General features: G+C 55.7%; 2 protein-coding genes across 4 annotated transcripts; one reads left to right on the forward strand and one right to left on the reverse strand.

Moving 5' to 3' along the window:
- Positions 1–409: 409 nt before the first annotated feature.
- On the forward strand, positions 410–10,127 carry SMARCD2 (SWI/SNF related BAF chromatin remodeling complex subunit D2). The gene is made up of 13 exons (XM_045814149.2): positions 410–928; positions 5,277–5,461; positions 5,659–5,701; positions 5,844–5,966; positions 6,747–6,902; positions 7,344–7,439; positions 7,582–7,683; positions 7,832–7,993; positions 8,159–8,256; positions 8,440–8,575; positions 8,755–8,877; positions 9,017–9,118; positions 9,197–10,127. Exons 1-13 carry the CDS (start codon positions 713–715, stop codon positions 9,248–9,250), a joined length of 1,596 nt encoding a protein of 531 aa, XP_045670105.1. The 5' UTR covers positions 410–712; the 3' UTR covers positions 9,251–10,127.
- Positions 10,128–10,177: 50 nt separating this feature from the next.
- On the reverse strand, positions 10,178–14,514 carry PSMC5 (proteasome 26S subunit, ATPase 5). Of its 3 annotated transcripts, none has more exons than XM_045814150.2 (12): positions 14,400–14,514; positions 13,765–13,836; positions 12,636–12,705; positions 12,222–12,319; positions 11,994–12,050; positions 11,687–11,917; positions 11,241–11,367; positions 10,949–11,139; positions 10,760–10,858; positions 10,564–10,674; positions 10,393–10,479; positions 10,178–10,287 (listed from the first exon to the last, which is right to left on the reverse strand). In XM_045814150.2, the coding sequence occupies exons 1-12, from the start codon at positions 14,421–14,423 to the stop codon at positions 10,234–10,236; spliced, it is 1,221 nt and encodes a 406-aa protein (XP_045670106.1). In that variant the 5' UTR covers positions 14,424–14,514; the 3' UTR covers positions 10,178–10,233. The 3 variants fall into 3 exon arrangements, with proteins under 3 accessions (XP_045670106.1, XP_045670108.1, XP_045670107.1); XM_045814152.2 differs by lacking the exon at positions 14,400–14,514 and adding an exon at positions 14,125–14,271; XM_045814151.2 differs by lacking the exon at positions 14,400–14,514 and adding an exon at positions 14,002–14,102.
- Positions 14,515–14,650: the final 136 nt, after the last annotated feature.

The raw sequence follows: 14,650 nt of genomic DNA on the forward strand, positions 1-14,650 counted from the left end.
AGTGAAGTTGGCGGCTCTTCTGCCTCAGGGGACAGCTCTATGTTGTCTTCAGTGCTGAAAAATGTAGAAAGGAGACTTAAACTATTTTCAGGGAGCGTAGCTGGGACCCTCCAGGAGTTGGCTACAACCGGGCGAGATCAGCAACTACCCATTCACTGTTGAAGCCCTAAGTAACCTTCAACCTCTGACCCCGCGCCTTGCACAGCGCTTCCTGCGGAGCTTTTCGTCCCCGCCCCTCCGGCCAAGGGCTGGCCCAAGGGGTGTGGGCGTGGCTCTGGGGCTGGCGGTTAGGGGCAGTGCCTGTTAGGGGCGGGTCTCGCGTGGGGCGGGATTTGAGGAGGCATCCTGGCATTGGGCTGCTGGTTCTGGGCGGGGCCTAGCGCTGGGCTTGTTTGGGCGGAGCAGGGAGTTAGTTGCCGCCTCCGGGTAACTGGACTCCGGCGGCCAAACCTCCCGAGGCCGCGGGCGACAGGCGGGCCTGCAGCAGATCCCGGATCCGGAATTCCCCGGGCAGGACCGGAATCAGGATCGGCCCTGCCCCCAACCGGGTCTGCGAGGAACTCGAGAACTTGGATTGGGAAATCCCGGAACCCGGATCAACAAACCCCAGAACCCGGAATTTAGATCGGAAAGTCCCGGAGCACGGATCGCGGAGCGGACTCGACACGGAGTCCGGAGCCCGGATCGCGACAGCGCCGGACGGGACGGAGCGATGTCGGGCCGTGGCGCGGGCGGGTTCCCGCTGCCTCCGCTGAGTCCTGGTGGCGGCGCCGTTGCCGCGGCCCTGGGAGCGCCGCCTCCGCCAGCGGGACCCGGCATGCTGCCCGGACCGGCGCTCAGGGGGCCAGGGCCGGCTGGAGGCGTGGGGGGCCCCGGGGCCGCCGCCTTCCGCCCCATGGGCCCCGCGGGCCCCGCGGCGCAGTACCAGGTGAGCAGCGCGGATGGGCGGGTGGCCCCGCGAGCACGCCCGGGGCTGGGGGCGATGGGGGCCTCGAGTGAGGGCCCCGGGGCAGCCGCCTGGACACTGGGCACAAGGGGCCCTGCATGCGGAGTGCGCGGGACACGGTGGAGGGCAAGGCCGGGTGGTGGGGCAGTTGGGGGGAGAGGGTAAGAGCGACTGTGGGGTGGAGGGTTTGAAGCGGTTGGGAGGGTTTGGAGGCTTTTTTGGAACAGGGATTCTGAGTGAGAGATGGAGGAGTCGGAGCGAGTGGGTTGAGAAGTCTAGTGTATATCTGAGGGTAGGGGGTTCAGGGAAGTGCTGAGAAAGTTTTGCAAAAGGCCCTCACTGAGGAACCAGGATTACCCTGCATTGGCCTTGGTCCCACTCCAAGTCTGCGCTGTTTTTTTTTCTCGTTGGGAACTGGCAGAGCTCTAGCGTGTCTGAGATGGCTCCCAGCTGCCGATGAGGAGGAAGAAGGGCCTGGCTTCCCACAGCATGGGAGGTCGAGCACAGAGCAAGGGGATCTCAGCCTGTGCCAGGCAGGGTCTACTTCAGGTCAGGCCCCGGAGCCCTCGCATGGGATGGCTCTGGGTTCGACCAGAGGTGGTGGTGGTGGCCAGGCCTGAGGGAGGCGGAAAGCCCAGCCCACTCTGGGCAGACTTTCTTTTTGGCTTTCCGCCTGGTGTCCTAGTGTCCAGGAGTTGATTAGTCTGCAGGAGCAGAGACGCTCCGCTGAGCCCTGCTGGTCTGGGGCTGGAGGAGCCTGCAAGAGTTGCTTCAAAGAGTTCTGTCCTGACCCCTTTGGAGTTTGGCTTCAAGGAGAGAGCTTCTCAGGTTGCAGCTTCAAAGGCCATGGAGAGGCAGAGACTCCATTCTTAGGGCCTGACCCTGCTGGTGGGGCTCATCATTTGCCCCCCTCCCCAGTCCATTGTTTCTGGTTGCCCCAGAATGCTTGGGAATGGTCCCCATCCTTTTTCCCACTCCCTCTCCACTTTTATGTAGCCTTTAGGTTCTAACAGTGCCATATTCCACCCAACCCCTGTGCCCCAGCATTCGTCACTGGCTTCCTTGCTCATCTCCCAGGGAAGCTGGGGCTTACTCTGTTCCCTCCTCCTGTCTCCAGATAGAGACTCCACAAATGGATCCTCATAGAATAGGGTATGCGTATCTGCCCCCCTGCCCCCAGCCCTGGTCCCTCACTTTCTAAAGAGATGCTTAACTGGGGACAGTGATTTTTCCCTCTTACTCCTCATTCTCCCTCCCTATAAAAAACAAAAACAAAGCATCTGGGTATTGACAGAGATAGACCTGGCCCCAACGACTCCATCTCTCCCATCTTGCTTTCCCACTTGGGGATTCACGGGCCCAAGGTGATGCTGAGGGGTGCATGAGTCGTTCTAGCCCCTAGGCTGGCTAGCTGAGGACTGGCCTTGGAGTCTCCCTGTGGGCCTTTGGACTGAGAAGGCCCTAAGGAAGAGATAGGAGCCTGTCCAGTGTCCTCTGCTTGAAACCTGTGTGCTGTGTGGCCTGGGGAGAACCCCCAGAGAGAACGGGTTCTCTCTGAGAGAACGTGTGTAGGGAGTGCTCTTAGGCCAGTGGCAAGGTCCAGCTGACTGGCTGGTAGCCCCAGGCTGCTAGGGTTGGGGACCAAGGGGAAGGCACTGAGCCTCTGCTTCCGCAGGCTTCCTATCCCACCAGCTCTTCATCACCTCCTCCCCCTCTTCCAGGGAGGGGGGGCAGTGGAGGTCGAAGGGGAGAGGGAGGACCCAGTTCACTCTGGCCGAGTTCGAGGAAGATCCTGCTTGGCCTCTTTGCAAGTCCAGTTGTGGGACTTCCAGGAGATGGGACTTGAGATCTGAGGAGCAAAGGGGTTCCTGTCTGTTAGGGCACATGAGGTGAGCTAGAAGAGCGAGGGTTTCAGGGCCCAAGCTGGGCAAGTAGAGGAGCCCATGGAAAGAAGGGAAGTGATGACCCACCTCCCTCCACACCGTGGTTCTAGCTGTGGATCATACTTAACAGAGGAGCTTAAGGAAAATGAGAAATGAAAAAAAACAAAACCCAAAGAAACACAGATTGTTGGGTTCACTCCAGAGTTCAAAATACGTTCTACTTACGGAGGGGTATGTTTTCTTCTCTCAGGCCCGGCCAACGGCTCTGAGGCAGGGTGTTGCGTGCTCTCTGGAGGCAGCAGCATCAGGCCTGGCCACGTGCCCCTGCTGTCCTGTGTGGTGGAGGTAGAGGCCCATTTAGGACGTGGGCTGGGGAGAGGATGTAGTCACACACTTCCGAGGTTCATTCAGGGCAATGAGCCAGGCCTACCTACCTCTACTGCAGGCGGCGAGAGACCTGACCTGGGGGTTTGTGTGTGTGTGTTTTCCTCTTGGGTTTTTTATTTTGAAGAGGAGTTTCTGGTGCTTCAAAGAGCAGATGTGGAGCTTGGCAGGACCAAGCTGGGACTTCTTGAGCTGTAAGCAACCTTCCCCTGGGCCCCTTCTCTCTCTTGGGAGAAGCCTGGAGCCCTAGGCGAGCCGGGGGCTCTGTGCCTGGGAAGTGAGGAGCAGATGTCTGGGAGGAGCCTATTCTAGGCCCTGCCTGTGCTGCCTTGACTTGGGACTTCCTGCTACAGGAGCACCTGCCTAGGAGGGATGGGTGGTGCCCAGGAGGTTTTGTGAACGCTTGAGTGAGTAGCTTCCCTGGGACCACAGGGCCCTGGCTCGTTCTCTGCAGACCCCGCTGCTTCGGTTGTTCCTTCCCTCCAGCTCAGGCTCAGGGTGGGGAAAATACATCTAGGATGTCTGGAGCCTGGGCTTACAGCTGTGGCCACACTTGAGTTTTTTCCTGTAATCTCTGGCCATGGCTCACTAATGCTAAGAAACAGGCTGTTTTTCACCTTTCAACAGCTCAGCTGAATCTTTTCCTGATGAGGAAAAATTGTGGCAGGACTCCTGAGGCCCCAGAGCCGCCTATGTTAACTACACCATTCTCCCAAATGCTCCCGCCACCTCCTCCTTTGCCTTTCCCTACATCTCTGGGTCATTTTTCTCCATCTCTGCCTTTGGTCAGGAGTCTGACCCTCTGTGCTGAGAACATGAGTTCAGTGCTAGATGAAAAAGTAGGAGAAGCAATTCATCTCCATGATACTGGGCCAGGGGTTGGGGTTCTCTGATTTGGTGCAAGTCCCCACCCAGCCTGGCTTGGTTGGGTAGTTGTGCAGGTTGCATAATCTGGGCCCTGGGGCCAGCCCTGTGAAGCTGCCAGGGACAGTGTGTGCGAGGCAGAGCTGCCAAACAGGCCTTGCAGGGAGCAGCTGTGGGGAGGGGGGCATGGGACCAGGGTGACTCCCAGAAATGTTGGGGAGCTGGACCTCTGTGGGAAATCCTTCTGCAGGCTTCTACAGAAGCCGTTTCTGTCACCCAGATTCCTGGTGATCCTATGACTGATCTTGTATCCCAGGATAATCTTATTTCTTTTCTCCAATTTGAGACTGTGCGGGCTGAGTTAAGGCTCCGTCGGCTCCAGAGGCCAGGTGGTGCATGGACCACAGACAGAGGCCAGGTGCCGGCTGCTCTCCCAGAGGCCACCCGGGAGCCACGGCTTTCCTCTTGGGGTCTTCTGGCATCGGGGTAGGGAACAGGGCTGCAGGGAGGAGGAGAGAAGGGTCCAGGTCTGGGTTGTAAGTAGGAGCCATATGGTGACCAGATGGTCTCTGGACTCTGCCTGAGGCCATCCCCACCAGTTGGGACATGCTCCAAGCCATCCTGTTGGAACTTGCTCACCTAGGGGGCTGCTGCCTGATGGGCATGCCAGCCTCTCGGACTGACTTCCTCCCCTTGGTCACACCGCTGGGCGGGTGCCAGGAGATGGATGTTGGGGTTTTGCCTACTCCTATCACACTGCACCCCTCCACCCAGCTGTGACACTGCCCCCATGCCATGCTTTTCTCTCAGGTTGGGTAGGAGGGCTTGGTGGGGCCATGTGAGACTGTCAGGAGTGCCTCATAGCCGGCTGGTCCCAGGGAGCTGGGCATCGCGTGCGGGGGCTGGAAGGTGGTGACAGGCCCTGGAACACTCCCACAGGCCCTCCTCCCACCCCCAGGTTCTGGCAGGCCTCATTTGCTGGCACCGATGCCAGGGCGGGTGAAGGGGGCAGGGCAGGCGTGGTTTACATTTCTCCTCTCCAGCACCTGCTCCCCTTTGTTCCTGGCCCTCCAACCTGGGCTGGGCGGTGTGCTACTTCGGGCCCAACCCAGCCCAGGAGAAGGATGGAGAGAATGGGCTGTGGGCCCCATGGGGCCCTGCCACTGACCTATGTACCCCCATTTGCTTGCTTCCCCCAGCGGCCTGGTATGTCACCAGGGAGCCGGATGCCCATGGCTGGCTTGCAGGTGGGACCCCCTGCCGGCTCCCCATTTGGCGCAGCTGCTCCTCTTCGACCTGGCATGCCACCCACCATGATGGACCCATTCCGCAAACGCCTGCTTGTGCCCCAGGCCCAGCCCCCAATGCCTGCCCAGCGCCGGGGGTAAGACCATCCTGTTTCTCCTCCCTCCACCCAGCTAAGCTCTGATGGTAACAGAATAGTTCCTTCTGTCCTAAGAACTCTGATGACTGAGGGAGACTCCTGGTTCTTCTGGGAGAGGGTTCTAGGGGCTGGAGGGGTGGGTGGGGGAAGGTGTGTTTGGACCACTGACGTCTTGAATGAGTTTTCGTCCTCCCTAGGTTAAAGAGGAGGAAGATGGCAGATAAGGTTCTACCTCAGCGAGTGAGTATGTTGGGTGGGGGTGAAGGAGGCCTGCCCAGTGGCTGGTGGACTGTGGGTGCAATCAGGCTCCCCCAGTCCTGGGATGGGGGAGCAAGGAGCCAGAGCTGCAGCAGAAACAATCCGAATTCCTCCCTTCCTCCAGATTCGGGAGCTTGTCCCAGAGTCTCAGGCGTACATGGATCTCTTGGCTTTTGAGCGGAAGCTGGACCAGACCATTGCCCGAAAGCGGATGGAGATCCAAGAGGCCATCAAAAAGCCTCTGACGGTGTGTGTGCAGCCCTGGCCAGCCCTGGGCCTTCCCAAACTTCTCTGCCTCTTCTTGGCCTTGTTTTCCGGGGGCCAAGCACGGGGCTGCGATTTCTCACACTGCAGGATGTAGCCCATTAGTGGAGCATGAACTCAATTTAATGTGGTGGGGCCAGCATGTTTTTAACAAAATATAAAATAGAAGTTATAATACTTCACAGTAGTGTAGTATTTACCATAGTAGTAAAAGTATCATTTAATGACATTTTGTTTCAGATGTTTATATATATATGTGGATTGTGGGTCGTGATTTAAAATGTAAACATTATAGATCGTTCTAGATCATGGTCAGAGGTTTGTAAGGACAAGACTAGAGAGTAGATCGGGTAGTTCCTGTCTCCCCCCACACCCCACTCCTTTTTAAAAATAATAATCTAGAACAGTCCCCTGAGCGATGAAAGCTTCCAGAGACAAGGATACTTTGGGGCCATGATGGGTGTCCAAGTTGCATTTAAGTGTTAGCTAGAGGCTTCACAGCTTCACATACAGCACCCTGTCTGTCCTGTCACATCACCAATCCCGCTGTGTTGGAATTGTCAGTAGTCCATCTGTCTCCCCTGTGAGTTCCTTGAAGTCTGGGACCAGGATGTCTGACTCCTGATTTCCGGTGCCTAACGAGGTGCCTGGCCCCTTGTCTACACTCAGTATTGATGTTGAAATGAGTTCAGACTGGAAGATTGGGTAGCATTGTTTTCCAACATGTTGGCCCACCTCTAGCTGGCTGTCTGTCTCTCTTTAGCAAAAACGAAAGCTGCGAATCTATATTTCCAATACGTTCAGTCCCAGCAAGGCAGAAGGCGATACTGCGGGGACTGCAGGGCCTCCCGGGGGAGCCCCTGCAGGGGACAAGGTGGCTTCCTGGGAACTCCGAGTGGAGGGAAAACTGCTGGATGATGTGAGTTGGGAAAGGTGGTGTCTGGAGGGGAGGAGGCCTGTGTGGGGTTGAGACTGGGGCCAAACACTGGAGCGCTTCCAGAGAAGTCCTGCCTGAGAGAGAGGGCTCTGCTTGGGGTCACAGCTCCAAGCCAGGTAGAGGTGGGAGGTTGAAGATTTGTTTGGTTGTTACAGTAGTTATCCTGCAGGTGGCAGTGAAGCGTCTTGAGGAGGGGGTACCCCTTTCTAATTCAGTCCCTATTGGCTACCAGCGGGGCTGCACACAGAGCCCTTTCCTGGCCTCCAGTCTCTCTTTGCCCAGTCTCATTGCTTCCCTCAGGGCCCCCGAGTCTTCAGTACCCCGAGCTTCGGAGTTGAAATAATCCTCTTGTCGGGGGCTTAGCCTGGGTTAGGTTTGAGGGCCCAGCAGCACATTTAGCTCACAACCATTACCGTTCCCCAGCCTAGCAAACAGAAGAGGAAGTTTTCTTCATTCTTCAAGAGCCTTGTCATTGAGCTGGACAAGGAACTGTACGGGCCTGACAACCACCTGGTGGAGGTGAGAGGCCCTGGGGCACGGGGAGCGCAGGCTGACATGCTGCGGAGGCGGGGCGGGGGGGCAGAGAAGCGGCCTTGGAGGGCCAGGCGTGTATGCTCATGCCTACTCCCTTGGTGACGAGGTCTGCTTCCCTCCCTGCCAGTGGCACCGGATGCCCACCACCCAGGAGACTGATGGCTTCCAGGTGAAACGGCCTGGAGACCTCAACGTCAAGTGCACCCTCCTGCTCATGCTGGATCATCAGGTGACACGTGTCTGGAGCCATAGGGAGTCCTCTGGGGGGAGGTGGGCAGCTTCCTGTTGTAAACCCTTCCTGTCCTGCCCTGTCCTTCCACTTTGGTTTCTCACAAGAACACAACCCCACCCCCTGACTCCCCCTTGTTCATCTCCAGCCTCCCCAGTACAAATTGGACCCCCGACTGGCAAGGCTGCTGGGGGTGCACACACAGACCAGGGCGGCCATCATGCAGGCCCTGTGGCTTTATATCAAACACAACCAACTGCAGGACGGGCACGAGCGCGAGTATATCAACTGCAACCGGTACTTCCGCCAGGTGAGCTGGCCTCTGTCCTCCGCACTAGTCTCGCTGCCCCTGCCCTGCCCACTGCTCCACAGCCCTGTGGGGCTAGTTCTTGGCCTCATTCTCCACACTGACCCTGGGATGGTCCACTTCCCTCTGTGCTCTCAAAGGCATCACTGAGCCTTTGGTACTCTCTAGATCTTCAGTTGTGGCCGACTTCGTTTCTCCGAGATTCCCATGAAGCTGGCTGGGTTGCTGCAGCATCCAGACCCCATTGTCATCAACCATGTCATTAGGTAAAAGAGCCTTCCCATCCCCCTCTTTCCACTTCAGAGCCATTTACCATTGGTTTGATCTAAAAGCCGAAGAGCGGTAGCAAGTTCGGTTTCTTGCTCCCTGAGCAGGTGCAGGTTTGGCCCAGGTGGATGGGGTGAACATAGCTGTGTGCTTACCCTTCCCCTCCTGTGACCTGCCTACAGTGTAGACCCAAACGACCAGAAGAAGACAGCATGTTATGACATTGATGTGGAGGTAGACGACCCACTCAAGGCCCAGATGAGCAATTTTCTGGCCTCTACGACCAATCAGCAGGAGATTGCCTCCCTTGATGTCAAGGTGGGCCCTCTGCCTCTCCAGCCTTCTCTGAGACCCAGGATGGGGGTGGGCAGGCTCTCTTGGGCACTTCTATACGGATAGTGCCTTGGGATGGGATCTGAGAGTCCTTTGGGGTTGGGCTTGGAAACAGGAGTCCCTAAGAGTGGGGTCCAGTCTGACACATGGACTCCCTTCTCCAGATCCACGAGACCATTGAGTCCATCAATCAGCTGAAGACTCAGAGGGATTTCATGCTCAGCTTTAGCACCGACCCTCAGGACTTCATCCAGGAATGGCTCCGTTCCCAGCGCCGAGACCTCAAGGTGTGGTCCTCATCCTGAGGTTGATCCCATGCTAGGCCCTAGGGGATTTTTGCCGCCATCACTACTTCTACTTCCTGGGGCAGACTTGCACAGGGGTGGGAATTGCGCTGCATACAGCTCTCCTCCTGGCTCTCTGCAGATCATCACCGATGTGATTGGGAATCCTGAGGAGGAGAGACGAGCTGCTTTCTACCACCAGCCCTGGGCCCAGGAAGCAGTGGGGAGGCACATTTTTGCCAAGGTGAGGCCCTGCGCTGTGTGCCCTGTTGAGCTTGTGAGCGGCAGAGGCCCGAGCCACTCCTCTCTCCTCTCTCTCCAGGTGCAGCAGCGAAGGCAAGAACTGGAACAGGTGCTGGGAATCCGCTTGACCTAACTGCTCAGGGACCCCCTCCTCTGCCTGGAAGGGGACCACCCTCTGGGGCCACAGACACATAGGCTAAGGACAGGGTGAGGGGTGTCTCCTGTCACCCTCTGCTCCCCAGCTGTAGTTTCATAAATGTAGTGATAGGATTCCTTGTTGCTTGGTCCCCAAAGCCTTATACTTACTTTCTACTTTGGCTTTAAATGGGTTCACAGGAGATGCCTCCTTGCTCCCTGCAGGCAGGCAGGCCCAAGTAGGTCCGCTGGAGGCTGTGCTTTGACATTGTCACGGAGACAGTTCAGAACCAGGCCCGCTGGCTTTGCTTGTTTACAGACCCCCTTGGGGCCAGTGTCTGAGCTCCCTCTGGGGAGCTGGGTGAGGAAGAGGAGCACAGCTCATGCTCTTCCTAGCCTTTTGAAACCAAAGTTCTTTGCCATTCCTACCAGCCCAGCCTTGCTGCTGGTTTTTCCTTTTCTTTGGGTATTTGCACTATGTGGGAAGCAGGTTTTTCTATGCGGGAGCCACTTTTTTTGTACAGGGGTAAGTTGGGGTTTTCAGGGAGCCCTGTTTGGTGCCTCCTTCCATTTTTTCTTTCCTCAATCTATGCAAGCGGCTTTGGCCGCCATCATCTCCTCAGATGCCAGAGGGCTGCCACCCCAGCTCTTGAGCTCAGGGTGGTAGAGCCTCCTCAGAGGGGACTCCAGTTCTCTGGCATGGCCTGAGGTACGGGTGTGCGTGCTTGGTGGAGGGCAGGGGAACGTGAGGGGGGTGGTGGGGAGGACCATTGTTGCCCTTTGGAGCTTGGTAGGAGGGTGGACCCCAGGGCTTGGCAAGTGCCACTTCTGGCAGGTTTGGAAATTTCCAAATAAATCCTTGTTTATTGGCGGTACCCGGACCTGGTCATTGCACAGGTGGCCACTCAGTAACAGACTGAAGTCCTTAAGGGCTTGTCCCGCAGAGCTTTATTTGAGGGACCCACACGAAAGACAAGCACCTCACTTCCAGAGCTTCTTGATAGACATATTTTTCTCACTATCCTTCTGCATGACCTGGAGAGAGAAAGCATTACGTCATAAACGGGACAGCGAACACATGCTCTACCCCACCCCCGCTCGAGACCCCATCAGCAAGGTCAGAAAGACAGAGGCCTCTACCTTGGCTACAGCCATCTCGAAGTCCTCCTGGGTGACGTGGACTCGCCGCTCCCGCAGGGCGTACATGCCGGCTTCGGTGCACACGCCCTGAAGAGAAAGGAAGCCAGGCACTGTTGCTGTGCCCTGGAACCCACAGCTTTCTGCCTCCTTTTCCTTGGGCTCTCTAATTACCTTCACTTCAGCCCCTGATGCTCCAGGCATGAGCTCAGCAATTTTCCGCAGGTTGATCCCCCGGGTCAGGTTCATTTTCCGAGAATGAATCTTTAAGATGTCCAGGCGGGCCTAGAGAGGGGAGAGAGAGGGAAAGTCTAAGCCCTGTGGCCTCCCCCCACAGCCAGAGCCACTCCCAGCTCTGCCACTCACAAACCTCCTCATTGGGGGGTGGGAATTCAATTTTTCTGTCGATGCGCCCGGGGCGAAGCAGTGCGGAGTCCAGGATGTCAATCCTATTAGTAGCCATGATAACCTGAGTGGAGAAAGGCAGTGGCGGCAGCATCAGCCAAGCCCTTCCTCGGGCTGCAGCTCACCCAGGGCCTTCCCTTGGACACCACCTCACCTTTATGTTCTTGGTGGCCTCAAAGCCATCCAGCTGGTTGAGCAGCTCTAGCATTGTCCGCTGCACCTCACTGTCCCCTCCAGAACCCCCCTCCAACCGCGAGGAGCCAATGGAGTCAATTTCGTCCATGAAGATGATAGATGGAGCGTGTTCTCGTGCCATGACAAACAGCTCCCTCACCATTCTTGCCCCTGTGCAGAGGCCAAGCTGGCATTAAGGAGGCAATGAGCTCCCTACCCTCACCTCCACTCCCTCACTTCTGCTTGGTTTTCGTGTTTCTAGCCATAGTTACCTTCCCCAATGAATTTCTGTACCAATTCAGAGCCGGAGACACGAATAAAGGTGCAGTCTGTATGATGAGCCACAGCCCGAGCCAACAATGTCTTCCCAGTGCCTGGGGGTCCATACAGCAGCACCCCCTAGAGAGAAATAGCAGGACTCAGGGCAGAAGCCAGTCCCAACATTACACTACGGAACATTTACCAAGTGCTCACTCTGGAGTAGGCCCCGTCCTAGATGCTAGGGGTTTAAATAATGAACATCGGGGTCCTTCCTAGTGCTCTTCTCTGAGCCACCTCAGTACCCTGGCACCACCCCCCCTGGCCCCTTTCCCGTGGGGAAGGCCAGTGTAAGTGGGGTGTAGTATGTCCTTACACCTCCTGAGCCCTGTACTCACTTTGGCTGGAACAGGATGTGCCAATAACAGCATGACCCTTCCTCAGAAACCTTGGTTCTCACCTTGGGCTGCGCAATGCCCAGCGCTTCAAAGAGCTCAGGATGCTTGACAGGAAGCTCGATCACTTCTTTGATCTCCTTAATCTGCTTGTCCAGTCCACCGATCATCTCATAGGTTGAATCTGGCACCTTCTCCACCATCATCAGTGACACCAGTGGGTCTACCTTGTTGGGCAAGATCTTGTGCAGTGTGTAGCTGTCGTTTCTTAGAGCCACCCGGCAATTGGGTGTCACCTGGGCAAGGGGAGAGTTTCAGGAAGTGGTATGGTAAGAGCTGAGCCCAACCTCCCACCTCACCTGCTGCACTCACGTCGTTGATATCGATGTTCTTGTCCACATCTACGACAAACTTGCCTTCAGGATGCACCTAAAGAAACGAGGGTTCATGACCTTTCCTGACAACCACCGAACCACCCACCTCTCCCAGGAAGACCCATGTGCCCCAAAATAACGGAACAGTGTCCTGGCAAGACTACACACAGAGGGATGGGAATGCACTGGGCATTGGGCTGCTCCCTGGGGGTCATGGTGCCTTTACCTTAACCAACACTTTTTTCTTATCCATGGCCCGGACTACTTCCCCCACGTAGGAGCCCTGTTCCTGCAGCAGCTGTAGTTCTTCCCGCAGCAGGCGAACTGGATGGGAAACAGACATAATGGTCACCCGGCTTCTTTGATGTCCCCCTTCCTAGGACCCAATTCAATAGGCATGAATGAAGCACCATTCTGGTTTTAGAAGACCACAAAAAGAAAGTCAAAATTTAGGCCTCTAACGGGATTACAATGCAGCTCAGGCGAGGCATGCATGTGAAGAACAATGTAACAGTGCAAAGCGTAACCTCAGACTCCATGAGAAATAAGCACCAAACGTGAAGTCTCAATTTAGGGAGATTCAAACAGTCAGACCTCGCACAGACTGTCCAAGTGCAGCCTTCCCATCTTCCCTCCTCACCTTTTGCATTAAGCTCATTCCTCTGTGCCTGCAGCCTCCGGAGATTTTGGCTCTTATCATTTACAATCAGCTATGGAGGACAAGAAACAGAGCAGAAAACACTAGGAGGTTAAGCTCTTGGCCAAGATCCTCATAGGCTGGTATGAGCTGAGTGACAGAAGAGCACAGGGCACCTGCACGTTCCAGATTGTCCAACAGGATCCTAAAGACCCTGTCCTTTCTTCCAAGAGTCCCTCTGGGGCCTAGGGCAGCCACCAAAAAAGGCTAATTGTCCTAACACACTGGTCCAGGAATAACAAGCCCTAATGGAGAAAAGTTACAGCTGCCCCACGTAGTCAATTTCTTGCGAGACAACGACATGGTAGAGTGGGAAGATCACGGAGTCAGAAGCCTAAGTTCTAACCCCACTGCTGCCAATTAACAGGTAGGTAAAACTAAGGAAAACAATTTAAAAGGTCAAGATCTGTTACCAAATCGTAAGTAGATACAGCATCACCTACCCTGCCTCTTTTCTGGACTATTAGGAAGAACAAATGACATCACATATAAGAGCACTTCGAAAATGATAAATCTAATATGACAGCTGCAAATATAGTGGGAGTATAGAGATCGCCCTTGTGACTTTCCTTCATCCAAATTTGTATCTTCCTTAATGCTAGGGTCCCTGCTCCCTCTTTGGGCTAGAGCACTGGGTTGCCCAATTCCTTTTGGGTTGACCAATTCCTTTTCATTCAGTCCCATGAAATTGGCATTATACAGACCAGGGAATTCTGTATGCCCTTCCACTCTCACCCTGCCCCAGCCTGTGTGCTAATCTCATCTGAACCTTCGTGTGCCCTTATGAAACAAAGCCTCACATTCAGACGACTTCTAGACAGAATGGCATTTGGCTAAGAGTACCTTTTAGATTAAAATTTGACTCTTCACGATGTGCAATAAACTCTGAATACCGATTACCTTCAAAAGGGTGGGAGTTGAGAGAAACAAGAGACTTAAGTTCATATACTTTCTAAGTTGACCAGTTACTACTTCTGCGCCCCCAGTGGATTATATGGGTTTATAGAAGCTTATTCCATCAATCCTTCATCCCCCTTCTAGCTGCCTTTGGACCTCTGGAGCCCGTCCTCACCTGGAGTTCTTCAATCTTGGACAGGTAATACTGGCGGAGTCCACTGCCAGTCTTCCCCTCTTCCAGCTCCATCTGAAAACACACTGTAATTATTAAACAGGCCAAAAAAATGCAAGGGAAAAACCCACTTCCAGCTTGGACTTTGGAGGAATAAGATTTGGGTTCGAATGCCTCAGTCCATCTCTTTAGAACCCTCTACTTCCCCGAGACGAAAAGCAGAATGAGAATGCTGCCTACCTCATAAGACCTCCAGGAGGATCAACAGGCAACACACACAGAACGCTATGCAGCGAGTCAAGCGTTATAAAAACCCGAGGTATCATTACTACAGGCGGAGCCACCAGGAGGACCGGGCCCTACCTCCTGCGACTCGCGGACGGGGCGCTTCCCGTTCCCGTCGTTCCTCTCATTCACTCCACTTCACGGTGTCTTCCTCTCCCGGCCCTGCTCTGACCCGCCGGGCGCGGCGCTGACACAGCAGATGCAGTCCCAGGCAGGGCCCAGTCCGGATTGGTCCATCCACCCTCGACCCACCCAACCCACCCGATCCTCTTGCCCCGGCCGGCGGCCCACCTCCGATCACGCCTGCTTCGCATCGAGCCCCCGTCCCCGCCCGGCCGCTGCAGCCGCCATACCTGCTCCGGTCCGTCAAGCGCCATTTTTCCTCTCTCTCAGAGACCGCCGGCATCTGAGCCGCCTTGGCGCGCAGGCGCAAAACCAGGGGCTTGGGGTCCAGCGACCCTAGCAGAAAAGAATTCCGGGTCAGTGGGCGGGGTGTGCGTCGAGACAATTACAAAAACAGAGGCCATGATGGGAAGGTGGCTACGCGAGGTCCGGAGCTTGGAAAGGGATGAAGAGGCCACAGAACTCCTAAATGTTGCTCTCT

Source organism: Ursus americanus, chromosome 23, assembly GCF_024610735.1.
Source record: "Ursus americanus isolate L20-20 chromosome 23, mUrsAme1.1.p, whole genome shotgun sequence".
Classification (NCBI taxonomy): domain Eukaryota; kingdom Metazoa; phylum Chordata; class Mammalia; order Carnivora; family Ursidae; genus Ursus; species Ursus americanus.